The 20,724-nt window shown below is 35.0% G+C and overlaps 1 protein-coding gene across 3 annotated transcripts in view; it reads left to right on the top strand.

The window, feature by feature from the left end:
* HACE1 (HECT domain and ankyrin repeat containing E3 ubiquitin protein ligase 1) overlaps nt 1-20,724 on the top strand; it is a 103,941-nt gene that overhangs the window by 41,724 nt on the left and 41,493 nt on the right. For all 3 annotated transcript variants that reach the window (XM_019797279.2, XM_002917046.4, XM_019797280.2), the window contains 4 exons: nt 5,548-5,698; nt 12,705-13,039; nt 13,544-13,612; nt 13,853-13,940. In XM_019797279.2, the coding sequence (XP_019652838.1) occupies nt 5,548-5,698; nt 12,705-13,039; nt 13,544-13,612; nt 13,853-13,940 (643 nt within the window). The remainder of the gene's footprint in view (nt 1-5,547; nt 5,699-12,704; nt 13,040-13,543; nt 13,613-13,852; nt 13,941-20,724) is intronic.

The following is a 20,724-nucleotide window of genomic DNA, read 5'->3' as shown; positions in this document are numbered from 1 at the left end:
TTATAAAGTTTTTGTCCTAAACTGTCCCCTTCCATTCAGTTCTTTATTCTTTCCAAAAGATGCTGTGGTTTTAATGGCTCATTGCTATGTCCATGGAGGTCATGCCTTTATATTACTTGTGTTTATATGTATTGCATTTTCCTGCAACTATACTTAACTGTATGTATATGGTTAGCTGCCCCAAGTAGGAATAAACAGCCCCAGTTAGGAATAAACAGCAATTTAGGGGCATCTGGGTGGCTCAGTTGGTTAAGCATCCGACTTTTTATTTTGGTTCAGGTTGTGATCTCAGGGTTGTGAGATTGAGCCCTGTGTTGGGCTCCATGCTCTGTGTGGAGTCTGCTTGAGATTCCCTCTCACCCTCTCTCTGCTTTTCACACTGCTTGTGTGCACACACATGACCGCTCTCTCTCAAATAAAAAAATCTTAAAAAAGAAATAAACAGCCATTTAGAAATGGTTGATATGTTTTTTCTGAGCTTATAAATTTGGCCCACTTCTAATTTGGGCGCTTTCCCCTTTGCAGTTTTCTTTTAACTTCTCTTAACACATTGACAGTTTTAGAATAGGTCACAATCTTCTCTCATCTCTGTAGTTGCAACTGGAGTTTCTTCCTTCCAACTCCGTGCTATTTCTGTAAAACATTGTTGGATCCATTATGTTAACCCTTTGTTGCTGTCTTCTTTTGGGCTTTTCATATACTTCAGACCAGAATCACACTCTATACCGTTTACCTAGAAGGATCTTTGCTAGGCCCCTTGCCCTTCATGATACCAGGGTCACCCCCTTGTGTTCTTTTATCCATTAAGTCTTTCTTCAGCATTTCTACTCACTGTACCATTTGCTAAATTTTTTTGAGACTACTTTAGATTCCATTTATTGAATTCATTGAATTTCGGCTTTACGTAATGCTCTTGTTTTATTTAGTCATTCCTATTAATCCATTTATTTGATGAGGACTTTCTGCAATTCAGACATACTAAATAAAGGCATGGCTTGGGAGTGAGCCAGACTTAGGTTTAAATCCAGATATCACTATTTGCTGTGTTATCTCAGCAAGTAACTATTTTGAGTTTCCCTTTATCATCTATCCATATATCTAATACATGTGTCTGAGTGCCTACTATCAACCAGGCCATCTGGTAGGTGATTATGAATTAAACAGATAAGATCTCTCCCTATATTTAATTTACAAACTAGTCAGGATTTTATTTCCTTGTTGGAAAATGGTATTAAGTATCTTATTAATGAATTGTTGTAAAAATACAGTGATAACGTACTATAAAGTGCCAAGCATATTGTCTGGCACATAGTAGAGATGATGATGATGATTATATAAATGGAAAATGCCAGAGATAATGATTATGGTTATTATAAATATTTTACATTTCTTTCTCTTTCTTTCTTTTTTTTTTTTAAGATTTTATTTATTTGAAAAAAAAAGGTTTAAAAAAAAAGATTTTATTTATTTGAGAGAGACAGAGAGAGCACAAGTGGGGGAAGGGGACAGAGGGAGAAGCAGACTCCCCACTGAGCAGGGAGCCTGACGTGGGGCTCAATCCCAGGACCTGAAGACAGACGCTTAACCAACTGAGCCACCCAGGCACTGCAATACTTTGCATTTCTTATATTAGAAAACTTACCTGGTTTTTTCTGTTTCAATCTTTGTCCTATTTTTTGGTTTTCCACAGTAATGAGAAAGCCTATGTTTTTATGTATTTATGTTTTTAAGTGAACCTTTAATACTTATTAACCAAGCACTAAGCTAAGGAACATTCAAATACATTATTTCATTTAAATCTCACAGTAATTTGTTATTTAGGTTAGTTATTTCCATTTGACATAGAAGAAAACTGAAGTTTAACCATTTACCAAGCTAACACATAGACGAACCAGGATTCCTATTCTTACTAATAGAGAGCATATTCTGGGTTGCAATCTAGCTCTTAAAAGTAACAGGGAGATTAGTGGAATAGAAGTAGAGTGGGAAAAAAGGAGTCATGACCATAACAAGTCTTAAAACTATTTTGCTAACCTGTACTGCCTCACCACTTACAATGCTACTTTCATATGCTCTACGAAATCTGTTAATTATGGCCATTTTGGGGCTCTAAGTATCTTTTTCTTGAGATTGGTAGTGAGTATTGGTTATTAGTTTTTTATTAGAATTATTGTATTATTTACTGTTTTAGGAAATCCTGTGTTTCTCCTTTACTCTCGTACTTCTGTGCTCACCAGAGGTATGGGTTTTTTATTGCCCACAGTAAGAAATTCTTTAGACATCAGCTGGTGTACAGTTTAACTCAGCTTGGACAGTTGTCCATCTAGAGATACATCAGATCTCATAGGTTAAGGGCTCATTCCTACAAGACCGCTCCCACTTTCAGATACCAATTGCAAGTAGTAGGTCCCAAGGTTACCCACAACTTCTGTCTGACTTCGCTTCAAATCAGAGGTTCTCATGACCTCCTTCCCCTTGGATTTGGAAGCTCCTTGAACCACATATTTTTGGGCTTTTTGTGGAGGCTTTATCTCGTAGGCATGTTCATCATTAACTGCATTTCCAGGCCTTTTCCTCTTTTTGGAGAATGTGGGGTGGCACTGGAAATTCAAGCTTCTAATCATGGCTTCATCTTTCTCATGACCAGCCTCCATCCAGGAGCCCACTAAGAGTCAGCTCAGTAGAACCAAAGACACTGCTATCACCCAGGAAATTACAAGGGATTTAGGAATTCTGTGTCAGGAAATGGGATCAAAGAGCAAATATTAGAGCAAAAGATGCTCCTAGTGCTCTTACCACTTAGGAAATTATGAGGGTTTTAGGAGCTCTGTGCCAGCAACCAGGAGCAGATACCTATATATATATTTTCTATTATTTCACAACTGCCAAGGTAGAGTCTTAAGAGGATCTCAAATACAAATTATCCCCCCCCCCCAGTTTATGTTTCATGGTACTTTTGCAAATTGTCTCCCTTTTGTTTTTATTCATTTGTGAATCATTTTGTGTTTCATAACCCACAATGTGATGTGATTTTGGCCAAAAACTTTAATGAAATTTTAATTAAGGAAACTGATTCAAATATATATTTAGTGACAATTGAGATGTTATTTAGCTTACTTTTGGAAAAATGGATATCCTTTTCTCTGACTGATTCTAGGAATATTTACTAAAGATAATAAATATTTACTGAAGGCCCTTTTGCACATAATGTTGTGTTTCACTAAATAAGTGAGTTATCTTGCTTTCTGTATACTTATGATTAAAGATAAAGATAGTTATCAATGTACAAATGAACAGAGAAATTATAGCTGTTTGCTTAGTGAGACACTGAATGAAAGTATACTCTTAGATAAACCAAAGGTAAGTATATTGATAGGGCTTTGCATTAGGAAACTGATGTTAAAACTTATATATTGAAACACCTCATGGCTTGGGAAAGAAGTTATCATTTTATGATCAAGGATATGATTAAGTTGGGATTTTATGATCTTTTTGCTTAATACTAAAGAGATATTTCACTGATTGTAAAGTGAAAAATAACATTTTTTAGATCCAGTGAATCAGCTTGGAAGAAGTTTAAACTGGGTGCAGTAATATAAACTTATTAGATATATTAAGAATAGTGATACTCAGATTCCACTGTGTAAGAAAATACTTCTTTAGATAACTCATAATGTGTTTCCTAGATCAGGCACTTAAGTCTTTATATATGTGGTAATTTTGCAGAGGAAAGTCAGATTCACTTCTTTCTCATGGAATTTGAGAGTCATCATAGTTAACTTTTCCAAGAGTCACAATACAATTAAAGAAGGAAATAGTTTCAGCCAAACTATATCTCTATTTTGTCAGTCTCAACAATCTTAGGATAAAATTAGAAGCACTTCATAAAGACAAATATGTAAAAAACAACACAAGCTGAAGTAGTAATTCCATACACATTTGATTCAAAGCCACTAAAACAAAAAGTTTTGCTAATGTGATAGAGCTGTCCCAGTTCAATACAGTATGGGTAGCAGTAACTGTTAAATTTTACTAACACTTGTAACTGATAGCTAATTTTATTGACTATTTTTAACAATTTAATAATTCTTAGAATGAGAAACAATAAAGACTGAAGTGAAAATGTCAGAAAATTTTGGGTTCACATGTCACCAGAATAGAAAATACCCCCTATTTGGCACTTATCACACTGGAATACTTAGAAGTAGGCATTTGCTATTTCCACATTAATTCCTTTTTATTATTATTATTATTATTATTGATGTATAGTTGACATACAGTGTTGTATTAGTTTCAGGTGTACAGCATACATAGTGATTCAACAATTCTGTATGTTACTCAGTGCTCACCATAAGTATAGTCACTGTGTGTCGCCATACAACATTATTACAGTATTGTTGAGTATATTCCCTATATTGTACTTTTCATCTCCTTGACTTATTTTTGTAACTGGAAGTTTGTACATCTTCATCCCTGTTACCTGTTTTGCCTGTCTCCCATCCACCTAATCCTTAGCTTTTTTTTAATGTTAAAGGATACCTAAAAATATTGTAGGGGAAGATTTTCGTGAGCTGGGTAAAATATGCTTAGGGGAAGGTAGGGTAAGCTTTGATAATTAATGTATACAAAGACAATCATACCTTTCTGCCCAAAAGTTTATGTAACTCTTTACTCTGCTTTTGAGTGACTGTTGTAATACAAGATAACTGATGTTAGAGATTTCAAAATAAAACCACCCCCTGAACAACAACAACAAATATTTTTTTTAAGATCTGTCATTAGATTCAATACAGATTTAGCCTAACTCCTACTAGAAGTTTCTCTGTGGAAGGGTAGTTGATTGATATTTGTAATGGTGAACAGTCCCCAGGCACTATAGGATTCTGAAGGGCTTTTTGATTTGTCAAAAAAGTTTATATTATCAGTATTGTTGTGTTAATTGGATTTGAGTTCTTTTTTTTTTCCCCACTCTATTTATGTAGAGAACCACCCTTGCTGATAGTAACTTTAAGATTATTCAATTTGTAAATGTTCTACTGTACATGAACAATTGGTACTCTTCTGGGGAGAGGAGGGGAAATGAGGTTATGGATGAGAGAAAAGAAAGTTCAGCTTCTACAGTTGAGTTGTGGGTTGACTTAAGAACATAATCAACATTTCTATCATTGTTTCTCTGTGAAATGTTCTGAGAGTTCTAAAGACTCAGTGTAATTTACATATACACTTTTGGAAGTGAAAGTTTGAGATTGCCTTAAGTTGGTGCCTCAAGAAACTGTTTTACAGTGGTGCTTTTCTTCATATTTTTATGCTTTGGTTATTGGTTATATTCTGGTTGCTTAAACATTAATAATCTATTCATATGCAATTCAAATAATGTATAGCAACTTCCTATTAAACAAAACATTCTAACCTTATCATGATAGGAATTTTGCTAGTTATATTAGGAAACCCATGGTCAATATGATGAAAAGACTTTAAATTAGGTATTTTAAGATGCAATTTGTTTTATTCCAACTAACCTGTTCATATTTTAATTTTTATTTTCAGCCTGTCTAGTAATTATGATGCTCAAATGAAGAGCCTTTTAAGGATTGTGAGGATATTTTGTCATGTCTTTCGAATTGGTCCATCCTCTCCCAGTAATGGAATCGATTTGGGCTACAACGGGAATAAAACTCCAAGAAGCCAGGTGTTCAAGGTCAGAAAAGTACATGATGTTTTAGGAAGATAGTTGAAAAAGAGATGAATATGACAAAGCATGCATTCATTAGTCAGAAACCTCGCAAACTAAGTTTGGTTCATACTCATACCACTTTTTAAGTTAGGCACACCTTTCTCCCTTCATTTCTGTCTAATCAACAGCAATCTTAAGTGGTAAGTTTTCTGTATTTTTCTTACAACTAACATTTTAATTCCATTAGTCGTATTCTAAGGGTAAAGGTATTTATTATTTAATCTGCATTTTTACTGGATTACAGGTTTTAAATGTGACAATATGCAGCCATCATGCTTTTTTTGAAAATTATTATTCAGAAGGAAAGAAAATATCTCATTTTTTTCCCTGTGTCCATTTTTTAAGTTTTTATTTTAATTCCGGTTAGCTAACATACAACGTTAGTGTTAGTTTCAGTTGTATAATATAGTGATTCAGCAATTCCATGCATCACCTGGTGCTCATCAGGACAAGTGCACTCCTTAATCCGCATCACCTATTTAACCCATCCCCTCACCCACCTCCCCTCTGAAAATATCTAGTTTCTATTTAGAGGTTACTATCATGTGTGTGTTATGTGTGTGTCTGTGTATGTATTTTTGAAGGAAAATTACTTTCATTTCCTGGGTTTACTACCAGTTAATTCTTGAGATCACTTCAACGAAAAGTCATTGAGATATTTCCTTCCTCCCTCCCTCCTTCTCTCTCTCTCTTTCTTTCCTTCTTTCTTTCTTTCTTTCAGCATTTTATTTATTTGAGAGAGAGAGAGAGCATGTGTGTGGGGGTGTGGCGATAGGACAGAGGGAGAGGGAGAAGCAGGCTCCCCGCTGAGCAGGAAGCCTGAAGGGACTCCGTGCCAGGACCCCGAGATCATGACCTGAGCTGAAGGTAGATGCTTAACCAACTGAGCCACCCAGGCACCCTGTATTTTCTTGAATTATTTTTTATTGCTTCAGCTGCTTCCTATAAGGCCCAACACAATGTTGCTACCCAAATTAAATTACAATTTTATAAATTAAGCAAAGTGAAATGGCTATAATTGCTATTGTTAAGGCTTTTTTGTGGCATTATATTTTTAAATAACTCAGATGGACAAGTGTGTAACTTTATAACTGTTTTCATGTTATTTTTTTTAAAGTAATTTATCTTAAGAGATTTTCATAGTATAAAATTTGCTTTTGGGTTCACAAAGGCTTATATTTCTTTAGTCTTTTGAGTATAAATACAGGTTATCTCTCCAGAAGTGATAAAAATATTTTTATGTGCCAGTTCCTCAAAAACTAGTCAGGATTAACAGCTTTACTGCCTGTAAAATTTGAAGTAAAACTAATGACCTATGCTAAATGATTCTTTTCTTACATAGAAATTTTTTTGGCAGACATTTACAAATAAGTGCTTTTGTAAGCATTTTGACACTAGTAGATTCCTTAATAACCTGAAATTGGTATGATAGGTCTTTAGAAAGGTATGTGTCTTTCATCTGTTTGTCTGCTTCACTGTTTTTTAAGGAGTTAGTGTAGGAAAGAGTTTTCAGCCGTGTGTGTGTGTGTGTGTGTGTGTGTGTGTGTGTGTGTGGTGTGTGTGTGAGAGAGAGAGAGAGAGAGAGAGAGAGAGAGAGAGAGAGAATGTGTTTATTTTTTCCCTTTTTTTCCCCTATCGTGCCACCTCCTGGAAAAAGTCAGTAATACATCTTGTAATTCAAATTTTGGCTTTTCACATACCACTTCTTCAACACTAGTTTGGAGTGATAACTTAATGTCTTTGCAAAATTTGAATCTGATTATTGATCCACTCTTTGTCAGGGTTGTTTTAATTGAGTTTTGCTGCTTAAACATTCAAATTACATGCAGTCGTTCTTAATGTATTCTGGTGTGGCCCATGCTGTTAGTTACTGAATCTAGGCTTGATTTGATTTTCTGCTTATCCTTTCTACTTATTTATAATGATGAATAGAAAATCAAATCAGGTGTAGATACAGTCACTGTTACCCAAATTGTGTGTAGATTATATTTACTATTGTCTGATTTTTTGTTGTTGTTAAAATGTAAGTCCACCATGTGTTTGCTAATATCAGAAAATACGTAATGTGCTAATTAGTAGCCTCTGTATAGGAATTTAATGCATGATTTAAAATGTTAGTTTTCTATGTAGCTCATTATAGAGGTATAAGAGAGTAGAAAACGGTGTCACTGGTTTTCTTTGAGCTTTTATGAAATCTAAACTCTGTTTCGATTGTCATATATCAATGATGTATATAATATAAAATGTTGTTTTTTTTCTGTTTTATTTCATTTGTTAGTTTCTTTTTTTCTTTTTTTAAGATATTGTTTTCTGCATCATTGACAACTGCTTTTGCCTCTGACCACTTATTTTCTCTTAAATTTTGACCTTTCACTTCGGTAAAATATTTTTATTACAAAACTCACCTAATTTTTTAAAAAAACATTAGGTGTTACTATTAAAAATTCATAGTCTCTTTCATATAATTTTATGAATTAAGTGTAGACTGAAGGATGACAAAATGATCTGCCCTCCAACTTATAAAGATAAAAAATAGAAACTACATTGTCTATTTATATAAAGTCTTCTGTTCATTGTAGGGTGATTCACAGTTGTAAAGATCATAACCATTTCCTGAGTTCCTGCAATGCTAGACTGGAAATACCATTTTAATTTTTACCACATTTTGTTTAAGGTAGCAACTGATCCCTACTTTCTATTTCATTAACTAGGTACTCTAACATGTCACTTTATTGTTAGGATTAACTAATGGGTTTTCCATTAAGAATGAGTGGGTTTATAGGCCATGTGGTTTTAGTAGGTGAAATTGTTTAACATCCTGTTATTAGTTTTCTGATTTATCTTAGAAATCCTTTAAGTTAATCTTAACACTTAGCCATTTTTTTCAGTGTTAAGAGATTTTTATCTAGTGCCTTGGGAACTTGGGAGGATCCAAAGGAAATGTAGTTACGATTATTGAAGCAGTGTGAGCATGGGGAAGACAATTTAGGCTTCCTGAATCTTGATATGCTCTGTGTGTGTGTGTGTGTGTGTGTGTGTGTGTGTGTGTGTGTGTGTGTATAGTAAGCTGTGACTGTTAACACTTTCATAGAGTTATATAATTGGGAAAATTTGGAAGCCAGGAAAGATTGAGAAACTTTTAACTTTAAAATATTATCTTTGGGTTATAACATTTGACATTATCAATTTGAGAATAGTCAGACTAACAGAAAACTTCAAGATACTATTAAAGAACTTAAGTTAGTAATACTTCCCTGTCAAATTTGTATCTCACTTTGCCAAATGGATCTTAAATTTTTAAAAATTGTCCAGCAAGTCTGAGATTATATGTTATAGTTTTGAAATAGATCTTAAAATATTTTGAGAACTTTGTATGATTGTCAAGATCTTAAAATATTTTGAGAACTTTGTATGATTGTCATAACGTTGTTACTATGTATAGAATATATTTCTGTATTGAAGACCATTCAATAATATGAAATGAAGCAATATTTCACAATGCTAAGAAGCCTACTAATGGCTTCCATATTCATTGACTCATTTTCCATAGTTATTGTTTTCCATAGTCTTTTTTTTTTTAAAGATTTTATTTATTTATTTGACACAGAGAGAGACAGCCAGCAAGAGAGAGAACACAAGCAGAGGGAGTGGGAGAGGAAGAAGCAGGCTCCCAGCAGAGGAGCCTGATGTGGGGCTCGATCCCAGGACTCTGGGATCACGCCCTGAGCCGAAGGCAGATGCTTAATGACTGCGCCACCCAGGCGCCCCTGTTTTCCATAGTCATTGACTCAGTTTTCAGTAATAGTTGATATATATGTTGCTTTGTATCTTATCTAAAGTTTTCTATCATTATTATTTATGGATATAGAAAACATCATAGATAAGCTTTGCAATGTTTTATTTTTAATTTTAAAAATTTATTTGAATCCTTTTTTAGCTGCTACCACAGTTAGAAATTGAAGTTATTTTCACAATTTTCTTTTTGGTATTGAGGCATGAACTTTCTGAGCAAATCTTCAAAGGGAGAAGTCTCTTGGTAAAAATACCTCAAGGTTGGAATTTAGTTTTAATGCATGTGTGAATGAAGAAAGAAAAGATAGGTTAAAAAGAGAAAAGTAAAGAAAGGCCTAAGATGACTTACTACTTCTTTTTTCCCCCTCATTCTCTTTTAATTTTTGCTGTGTTCCTTTGCTGAAAACTCTTTCTAGAACTATCATTTTTACACAGATCTGGGTTTAAAAAATTATTTCTGGATTTTTCAAAATTTGCCTTTAATTTTTACACATTGTCAGTATTTAAAAGTAGGACTGCTGTTGGTTCAGGCTCAGTGCTCTCATCTGTATGAGCAGCGGGTATCGTTTCTTGCCTTAGGCTTCATCTTGATCCAGTGTGTTGATTTTCTAGGTTTTAGCCCTTCTCATTTAGAGGCCAGTTATTTCTTTTGCCTTTTGTTTCAAGAAGTTTTACATTACCACCTGTTCTTTCTATTTTGGAAGTTTATTTTGTGATGTAAAACTAAAAGTTTTGCTGACATAAAAAGTTCTTTTTCATCTTTTACAGTGTGTTTAATGTTTTGCTCGTGAGGAGAATTAAGACATTTTCGGTGCACGTCAGTGTTTATGGCAGCTGGTGCTTCTACCCTTCCTTTAAGCAGCTCAGGGATCCTGAATCTCCCAACTGCTGTGCCTAACCATGGAAAAGCTCTCTTTGTGTGGGGGGCAGGGGTGCTTATTTCAACCTCAGAGAGAGTATAATTAGTTTCTCACTCTGCTTACCTGTTACCTAGTATGTACTAACTAAATATTTGTTGAATGAAGGAAGTAGGTTTTTGTTGGTGATAGTAGGGACTTTTTGCTTTATTTTATTTTGTTTTCTGATTTTTGATTTAATGTTACAGTGAAGAAGAGGTCAGGCTGATTTAATTGTTTGCAAATTCAGTAAGTTAAATATTCTCAAAAAGAGAATGTTCTGGAAACCTGAAGAAAGGCTGAACATACAGCAGAGGAATTTGTTAGAAAATAATTGTAAAGAATTTCCTGGAAGAAAAGATTACTTAAATATTTCCTAAACTTCCAAATATAGTTGTGGAATCTGTTTCCATTAAGTAAGATTTTAATATTTTAATCTTTAAAAGTAACATTATTTCTTTTGGTTGAAATATTGTAGGCATGGGTCTTTCTGAAGCACATGGTCTAATTTGTAGCATTCTGTGATCCTATAAGAAACAAAAAGTAGGATTAACTTTTACATTCATTTGCAGAAAGACAATTTATATTCTCAATAGGAATATTTAGCACCTGGGTGGCTTAGTTGGTTAAGTGTCTGCCTTTGGCCATGGTTATGATCCCGGTGTCAGTAGGAATATTTAAAATAGTGCAGGAATGAAGGAGCATTTAACTGGTATCCTTGGCTGCCCTCCCCCCAACTGTTAATTTTTATTTGGGGTTAAAAATGTTTTAGCAGGTCTCCCCCCCCAGTTTTATTGAGATATAACTGACTTATACAATGCATAAGCTTAAGGTGTACAGTGTGATAATTTGATACATGTGTGTATTACAAAATGTTTGCCACAATAAGGCCAATTAACATATCCTTCACTCACATTATTACCATTTTCCTGTTGTTATGGTGAGGACATTAACGCTTTACTTTTATAGCAGCATTCAGGTAAACAGTACAGTATTGATAACTAGTTATGATATTGTGTATTAGATCCCTGGTAGCATGTCTTTTGTGATAGTATTTCTCCTTGTTAGAAATTACTGATTATTAGGGATGATGCATATATTTCATCTTCCTTAGTACTTAGTCCTTTTGTAGCTTTCGCGATTACATAATATTTTAAAAAGGAAATTTCATTTGCTGTTAATTTACAAAAGACATTTCATTATTCGTAAAAGGAATATTTTAAATAGTGCAGAAATAAGAAACAGTTTACTCTTTCCCTCCCTTTTTCTTTTTTAAGCTATTACTCTTTAGGTGGAATTAAGAATTTGCTAGTCAGTATTTGATATTTACTAGTTATTAGAGATTGATTTTGTGTATATGTGCATGAAAATATGTATGTATATATATACATATATGTATATGTATAATATACATATATATGTATATGTATAATATATAAACATATATTACATACATGTTTTTAAATTTCTTACCATAAATTTTTAAAATCTGTGAATTACATGTAAAGAAAACAGTGCACTAAACTTTTTTTTTTTTTTTTAAGATTTTATTTATTTATGCGACAGAGATAGAGACAGCCAGCGAGAGAGGGAACACAAGCAGGGGGAGTGGGAGAGGAAGAAGCAGGCTCATAGCAGAGGAGCCTGATATGGGGCTCGATCCCATAACGCCGGGATCACGCCCTGAGCCGAAGGCAGACGCTTAACCGCCGTGCCACCCAGGCACCCTAAACTTTTTTTTTTAAGTTTATTTATTTCTTTTAAAATCTCTGAACCCAATGTGGGGCTCCAAACTCGCAGCCCTGAGATGCTCCACTGACTGAGCCAGTCACGCACCCCAAAACTAAGCTACTTATTAAGCTTTTAGGAATTCTCTATTTTTTAATTGCAAAAAGATTTATAATTGAAAATTGTTAACACATGAAAATAGTAAAGGTTGGGGGATTGTATATATAAAAGTAGTATATGTTTTTAAAGCTAAATATTTGAAAATTTTTAGAAGAGGAAAAATTGCTTATCAATTTTTCGTTAGATTTTAGTTTTACCTTTTTATTCCAAGGAAATAAATAAATGCAAATTAAATTTTTGCTATAAGCAAAGTAATTGTTATTTATTTATTTATGTTTTTGTTACTTACCTTAGGCGTTGCTGTCACATTAACTTGAGAAAATAGAATTATCTAGAATAAATTTTCTCTTTTATATTATTTGTTTGACTATGTGAGTTTTTTTTCCTGGATTTTAAGAATGATGTTTAAAAAAACACTTCCGTTTTTCTCCTAGCCTCTTGAATTGCTTTGGCACTCATTAGATGAATGGCTAGTTTTAATAGCTACAGAACTGATGAAAAACAAAAAGGACTCAACGGATATCACTTCTATTTTACTGAAACAAAAAGGCCAGGATCAAGATGGTACTTCCATTCCTCCATTTGAACCTCCAGTACCTGGGAGCTATGAAAATCTATCCACTGGCACAGGGGAATCTAAACCAGATGCTCTTGGAGGGAAACAGGAAGCCAGTGCAGACTGTCAGGATGTTATTTCTATGACAGCTAACCGGCTAAGTGCTGTCATTCAAGCTTTTTACATGTGCTGTTCTTGTCAGATGCCTCCAGGGTAAGAAGGTTTCTGCTTATTATTTCCTTTTCCTATAGATGAAGAAAAGCTTATGATTTTTTTGTAATTTCAGTAACAACAAATAATAATTTGTTGATTTTAGGTTCTGTTTTGATCTTGTTTTAGGACACTTATTGTACTAATCTTAAAATATTTGCATTATATAAGTTATTTAAGCATTATATAAGTTGTTAATATGTAGAATGGTGAATGTCACTTTGTATAGGATCACTTAATTACTTATTCAGAATGTATAGAGCAGAGACGTTTAAAATTTCAAGGTTTTTAAAAAGTCACTGTTCATATCCTCTATTAATGAAAAGTTATATATATATATATTTTTAGTCTTATAAATTGATTGGGCATGCCTCGGTTTCTCAAATTTAGTCCAAACCCAGATCTTTTTTTTTTCTGTCTAGAAGCCAGTTCAATTTTATATGTTGTTATCAAATTTGCTGTATCACCAATTTCTGTGTGTTCTGATTGTTTTTTTATTCCCCACAGAATGACTTCACCCCGTTTCATTGAATTTGTCTGCAAACATGATGAAGTTTTAAAATGCTTTGTTAATAGGTAAGGCTTTCTTAGATTTATGGATTGCCCTTGTAGACTTTTCTTTACTTACAGTTTTGATCTCAACAAAAATAATGTTATTTCTGTTACTATTCAAAAAATGTTACATGACAAGTTAAAGTATGGTAGGTGTGGATTAATATTTTTCTTCTGTTTCAGTGTCTGTATATCTGAATTTGCATTTCACTTAATGCAACTCATTTTTCCTGTCCATTTAAACAAATTATATTTTTCTTTTAGAAATCCCAAAATTATATTTGACCACTTTCACTTCCTCCTTGAATGTCCTGAGTTGATGTCAAGATTCATGCATATCATAAAAGCACAGGTAGAGATTTCTCTTAATCTTGTTTTTAGTTTGCCTAATGAAAATTAAGTTTTTTTAATTTGAATACTGTTTAGTGAAGTAATTATACTGAGACATCTGCTGTAAGAGGAGTGACATTACCTTATTCTTTACTTTAGTATGTGGAATTACATTGTATGTTACTTTAGTATGAGGAGCATTTTTTTTTAAATCTTAAAGGAAGTGTGTATTGAGTGCCCACTGTGTGCAAAGACAACAGAATACATTGCCACATTTCCTGAAATGAGTTATTGGAGTGTTAGTCCTATAAGTCCTTGAGAAAATAATTTTATTCCCAAAAGGATTTGGAAAATATAATATCCCTGTTGGAGATTTATAAAGCATATCAGTAACTTGTTAAAAGGTTTAGAGAAACCCTCTACTAAAAATAGTGATTTAACTTTTTTTTTTTTTTAAAGATTTTATTTATTTATTTCACAGAGATAGAGACAGCTAGCGAGAAAGGGAACACAAGCAGGGGGAGTGGGAGAAGAAGAAGCAGGCTCATAGTGGAGGAGCCTGATGCGGGGCTCGATCCCATAACGCCAGGATCACGCCCTGAGCCGAAGGCAGACGCCCAACCACTGTGCCACCCAGGCGCCCCGTGATTTAACTTTGTTAATCCTCCAAATTTATTTGGCCTGAGAGCCTTTTCCCCGGCAAGGTTCATTCATCATATCTCATGTTTCATGGAGCATGCTAGGGAAAAGCTTGCTTGTTTTGCTACTTACCAGCTGTGTAATTTGGGGCACATTTCCAACACCCTTGAGCCTTGTTTCTTCATCTATAAAATAGAGATAATGACACCAACCCCACAAAACTATTGTGAAGAATAAATTTTAAATAGTAACTGGATATATGTTCAATAAATGGTAGTTATTTGGAGATAGCATATGTCTTTTCTCTAAAAAGATCTTAATTCACTCTAGCAGGGGAGATAATAAACGTACCTATCAAAGTAATTACATTATTACCCAGTTGTTTAGGAGTTTAAGGGAGGAACACCTTGCTTCTGCCTGCTGTAGTCAAGGAAAATTTTGAAGATGAGGTGGATTTTATGCTGGACCTTGAAAAGCATTGCAGAATTTTGCTGGGAGTAAATGGGGAAGATGAACATTATAGCCAAGATATGGGCCAGGGCTTGTAAATGGAAGACTGTATAAAATTACAGTGGTTGAAGTAGAAATTTTGTGTAGGTGAGGAATGAGATATAATTCTGGAAAGGTAGGTCAGGGTCACACTGTGTTAAGCCTTGATTGCCAGATTGAAGATCTTTGTTTTTTAGGCTGTCAGCTGCCCCTGATAACTTTGCTTCAGGAGAATGATATGACCTTGGCAAAATTTTAGGAAATAATTTGTTGAAAGCGTAGGATAGACTGGAGGCTCTGGTTTGGTTAGTAGTCATAAGATAGGTACTATAGGTGTTTTTAAATGTCTTTAGGCACACTGACCCTTTCAGAAGTTAAAGAATGCAAAGAACGAATTTTTATAAAATTATGCACATGTATATAGGTATCGTTTGGCATCTGTTAAAAAATGTTAATGTAAAAGAGAAGGTAGTAGTAGTACCTTATATTTATTAAATGTTAACTTTAGGTCAGTTACCATATATTTGCTTTACATAGATTACTTTCATAGCAATCATGCAAGATAGGTGCTCTTTGAAGAGATTAAGCACCTCGTTGAAGTCATTTAGCTACTAAGTGGAAGAATCAGAATTCAAGAGTCTGTTTTTTAAATTCATTTTCTTAATTTAAACTATGTGACTCCATTCTAGGACAAATGAGGTTATATGTAAAAGAAGCTTTTAGTTTTTGAAAGAGTTTGTTATTCTTAATGTTTTTTTTTTTTTTAAAGATTTTATTTATTTATTCATTTGACAGAGATAGAGACAGCCAGCGAGAGAGGGAACACAAGCAGGGGGAGTGGGAGAGGAAGAAGCAGGCTCATTGCAGAGGAGCCTGATGTGGGGCTCGATCCCATAACACCAGGATCACACCCTGAGCTGAAGGCAGACACTTAACCGCTGTGCCACCCAGGAGCCCCTGTTATTCTTAATGTTATCTCTGCTTTTCAATTCTGTTTTCCTCTTTCCTTCCTGAACAATTTAGTCGAAAGCATCTGCATTAAGCTATCCACTTTTTTTTACTCACAGAGAAGGTTTTGTTGCCTGACCAGGGTGAGGAGGGTGTTCACATGCACAGTGGTGGCCTAGTGTGGGGTTTGGGACTTGGGTATGGTAAGGAGGTTGTCTCTGGAGAAGAGGGGCCCAGCATAGAGTATGTGAGTTGGAGCAGCATATGGAGGATGTCCAGTGTCAAGGATGGTGACAGTTGCTCAGAGCAGACTGAGAGAGCTGGAGTAGGGTAGAGGGCATCCATGCAGTAATGTGTCCATGTCAGCGACAGGACATTGGTTATATACAGGGTGGGGCAGTTCCTCAAATAAGTAAGTGTATGTATTATGGGAGCCTGTTTTCTCACTGTTGGAGAAAGGAGTTACGAAATGGAGGAGAATAGAATGAACCATGTGGAGATATCAGTGTGAACTTGAAGTTTTCAGTATAGATTGATAGATATGGCAAACCTGGCACCCAGTTCTCGGCCCCTAAACACTGTTCTCAATTAACCAGGGCTCTTTGGAGAAATGGCTAATTTCAGGGCTGGGTCAGAGAAAGTACATATGAGCCTGGATCCTCTTATTATGCAAGAAAGCTGTTCAAAGAGTGATAGGATTATTTCAGAATGACACAGAACCAGTTTGAATGGACTCCACTGGCCAAAGCTGAGCAATTTGAACATCCAAATAAATGATGGCAAATAAATAAAATTGGAACCCATAAGTCTATACTGAAAAAAATTAATGAATAAATGGGAAGTTTGATGAGGAGTGGGGTGTGTTTATAGTCTCAAAGTATCTACTCACAGAATACTTAAGAATTACAAAGATTAAAAACTACAGTGGAAAACTTGGCAGTGACCAAACAGACATTTCAGCGTGCCGGCTGATAGGATGCACCGAGGAGAATGTGGCATCACTTCTTTGATATTCCTGCTAAAGATGTACACCCTGAATTTAATCATGAGAAGAATGTCACACTAACTCCAGTGGAGGGACATTCTCCACAATAACTGACCTACGATTTTTAAAAGTATCAATCAAGGTCATGAAGATTAAGAACACACTGAAGAACTGTACCAGAGTGAGAGAGACAGGACAACTGAGAGCCATTCTTATGCTGTGAAGAACAGTATTAGGAAATGGGCAGAGCTTGACATAGGGGCTAAGAATTAGCTATAGTAAGGTATCAGGGTTAATTTCTTGATTTTGATGGTTGTTATCTGGTTATGTAGGAGGATTCTCTTGATTATAAGAAATACACACTGAAGTATTTAAGGGTGACTGGACATCATGTTGGCAGCTTACTCTCACATCAGGGAAAAAATACTTTGTACTCTATTAGAAATTTTCTGTAACTTGGAAGTGGTTCACAAAAAAAACCAAATAGTGTAAAAGAACAAAAACAATTACCTATGGTAAGGGATTGACTACTTCTTCTGTCGGTGGCTTTCAAGTGGCCTGTAGTTAAAGGGAGAGACATTTTGTATTGCTGTCCAAATGCTATTAAGAGGAGCCTCTGTGATCAGTCTTGTTTTGCGAATTATTTTATGGAAATGCAGGTACTCAGAAAGTTTACATGCAAAACCATGCCCTTTGGTTTTTTAGGTGTATATAAATGTGTGTGGATGTTTTGATCTTGCACATCTCTTATTAGCTTTTGAAGGTAACATTGTGTACGTTTTAATGTTCCATTTGACGTACTTTAAAAAATGCCATTTGCTTTTATTTCTTGGTTCACATTTTATAGATAGTTTAATATCTTACAATGGTGAGAAAGTTTTCTGTCATTTTCTGTCATGTTAAATAATTTTAATATTGTTCTGAGTGATAATAAGAACACCTACTTATGGAACATTCTGGGTATTGAGTATTTCCACGTTACTTAACCTCTTGGTACTGCATTTTTCTCTTCTGTGAAATGGGGATGATACGAGGCCTCATAGTGTTGTGAGGATTATGTGTGAAAATGCATGTTAAGTGCTTAAAACAGTACCTGACTTATAGGTGCTTTAATAATTGTTAGCTAATTAATTATTGTAATTATGATTATTAAGTTCCGTATTTTCATTATTTCATTTAATCCTCACAGTTAGCCCTTGAAATAATTTCCCTATTTTACAGGTGGGAAAACTGAAGTTCTGAGAGGATTAGTAATTTCCCTAAGATCACAAACCTAGTAGTGACAGAGCCAGGATTCCAAACCATGTTTATCAAACTTCAAAGCCCCTACTTAAATGCATTACTTCTGTGTAATGTTTTTTTCTCTCCTCTTTTACCAAAATTTTAGAAATAATCAGCATTTAAACTGCAAGCACTTTATATTCTAGTTTGCTTATTAAAATTTATATGCCCAGTAGTTATAAAAACAGTACTTTATTCAGAATGCAAAAGACTATTAGAAGTATGGATAAAATTATACGCTTAACTTTTTTAAATTTTTTGTTTTTTTTTAAGTTTATTTATTCGGGTACACCCAGTTGGGGCTCAAACTCATGACCCCGAGATCAAGACTTACATGCTCCTCTGACTGAGCCAGCCAGGCACCCCAGTACTTTTAACTTTTAAAAAGAGAACGTTTATTCTTTTCTTACTGAAAGAAAATATATTAAAAGGCAGAAGGTTATCTCTTACCAGTTACCTTCATAATAGTATTTTTATTAAGAATTAATAAAAAGTGATGTTTAAGCCTTTTGAAGGAAAACTAATATTTAGTTTAACTCAGATGAAGAAACTTCCTGGTGTCCTACAAACTTCCTGAAGGATAACCTTTTTGTGGTCTTGGATACTGATCATATTTACTCCATGAAACTCTGGGTTTTGTGGTATTACACCACCCTGCTCCTCCTCTGACTTTTCTAGCTGTGTGTGTCATTCACTAAGCAGATCCTCAGTTCTGACCTGTGGTCATAAACTCTTTTCTGGGTGTTTGTTCTGTATATCTTTAATCTCTTGAACAAAGGACCTTACCTTGTGTCCAACTTCAGCTTCGTTCATGACTCTATTTCCAGTGTTTCAGCTGTGGCACTTTCCAGTATTTATTTCCAACCACCTAGTAGTTGCATCCCAAGTAAGCTGAAATTCAGAATATATAAAACCTCATTCATTATCTTTCCACCTGTGCCTTCTAGGCGTGTAGGGGTAGATTGTGAGGGGAAGGTTTTCCCCCTCCAAGCTGTTTCTGTCATTAAGTCTCTCCCTAGAGATCTCTTACTTTCCGTCTTTATTCAAAGGAGTAACGTCTTTCAGATTTCCTTTTTGTTCCTCTTTCATCCTATGACCAACTTCTTATCACCTAATACTTAATATTTTAACTGCTGCCTCCATGGTCTCGCTTTATACTGCTGCTACTCTCATTTTAATTACCACATTTATTATATTATCCCTCTGAACAAACACCTACAATGGTCCCTGTTTCCTTTGCTTGATTCTCAGGATCCATAATTATGTCCCCAGTGAACTTACACAAACTTAATTCCTTCATTCTGTGTAGGGATGGGACTCTGTTTATGGCAGTTACCCTCACTGCATCTTCCAAGGAGACACGATTTTACCTTCTGTGCCTTTTTCCTTGACTCCCTGAGCCTGGTGTGTTCTCTTCTCTCCCTTTTTGAGCAAGTCTTACCCAGCTTTATATCCTGGTTCAAACTGTGACCTCCTGAAAGCTTTGTACTCTCCTCATCTGCACAATCTCTCACTGCTTAGGGCACTATACCACGATAGTGAAAGTCTGTACTTCACCATTTAGAACTTGATATTATGTACATATTGTTTGTTCTGTGTTAGTCTTACCTCTTTAACTATCTTAAATAGTTTTTAACAATGAAATTGAGGTTTTTAAAGCTCTTATGTTACCTGTAGTGTTGGCACTTATTAGGTACGCAGTACTTCCTGATTAATTTAAAAGTAACAAGTCACTTGCAGTTTGCAAATGAGCAAAAGGTAGAGACTTCTTTACTGTTCAAGAAATCTTATTTTTCAGTTTTTGGGGAGATGGAAGGGAAGAAAACAGGGTAGTAGTTCCTTTCTAGTTGCCAATATATATTCTGTTGTGTGTTCATTCTCAGCTTATCAATAACCAGTGCTGTGGTTGGACCAGCTGTTGTGGTTCTGAGCGATACCTTTCAACAATAAACCATCAGGAGACTTTGAAAATATAAAGGAAGGGAAGAAAACAGGGTAGTAGTTCCTTTCTAGTTGCCAATATATATTCTGTTGTGTGTTCATTCTCAGCTTATCAATAACCAGTGCTGTGGTTGGACCAGCTGTTGTGGTTCTGAGCGATACCTTTCAACAATAACCATCAGGAGACTTTGAAAATATACAGGACCTGGAAGTTACTCAGCATACCTGGGGCCACATAGTGAGGGCATGGGTAAAGAGAAAGAGCACGAGTGAGCACTCCAGAGCTGGGGGTTCTGCTTTTATGGGGTTGAGGTGGGGGCCTAGGGTTTTGAGGGCTCACTCTTTATTGGTGAATTTAAAACATAAGAGCAGGAATTTAAAGCACGGGAAGAGAAAAAAAAACAAATGGCCGAAAGAGTTACTAAAATTAACCAGGATCTCTTGGTTACAAAGGTAACAAAGGAGCCTCCATGTGGCAAGGTAGACTGGCTCTTTATCAAGTTTTGTGGCTGGCAGTGTGTCC

This window comes from Ailuropoda melanoleuca, chromosome 10 (assembly GCF_002007445.2).
Source record: "Ailuropoda melanoleuca isolate Jingjing chromosome 10, ASM200744v2, whole genome shotgun sequence".
NCBI lineage: Eukaryota > Metazoa > Chordata > Mammalia > Carnivora > Ursidae > Ailuropoda > Ailuropoda melanoleuca.
The sequence above is the reverse complement of the archived record's forward strand: the minus strand, read 5'-3'. Positions and strand labels throughout refer to the sequence as shown.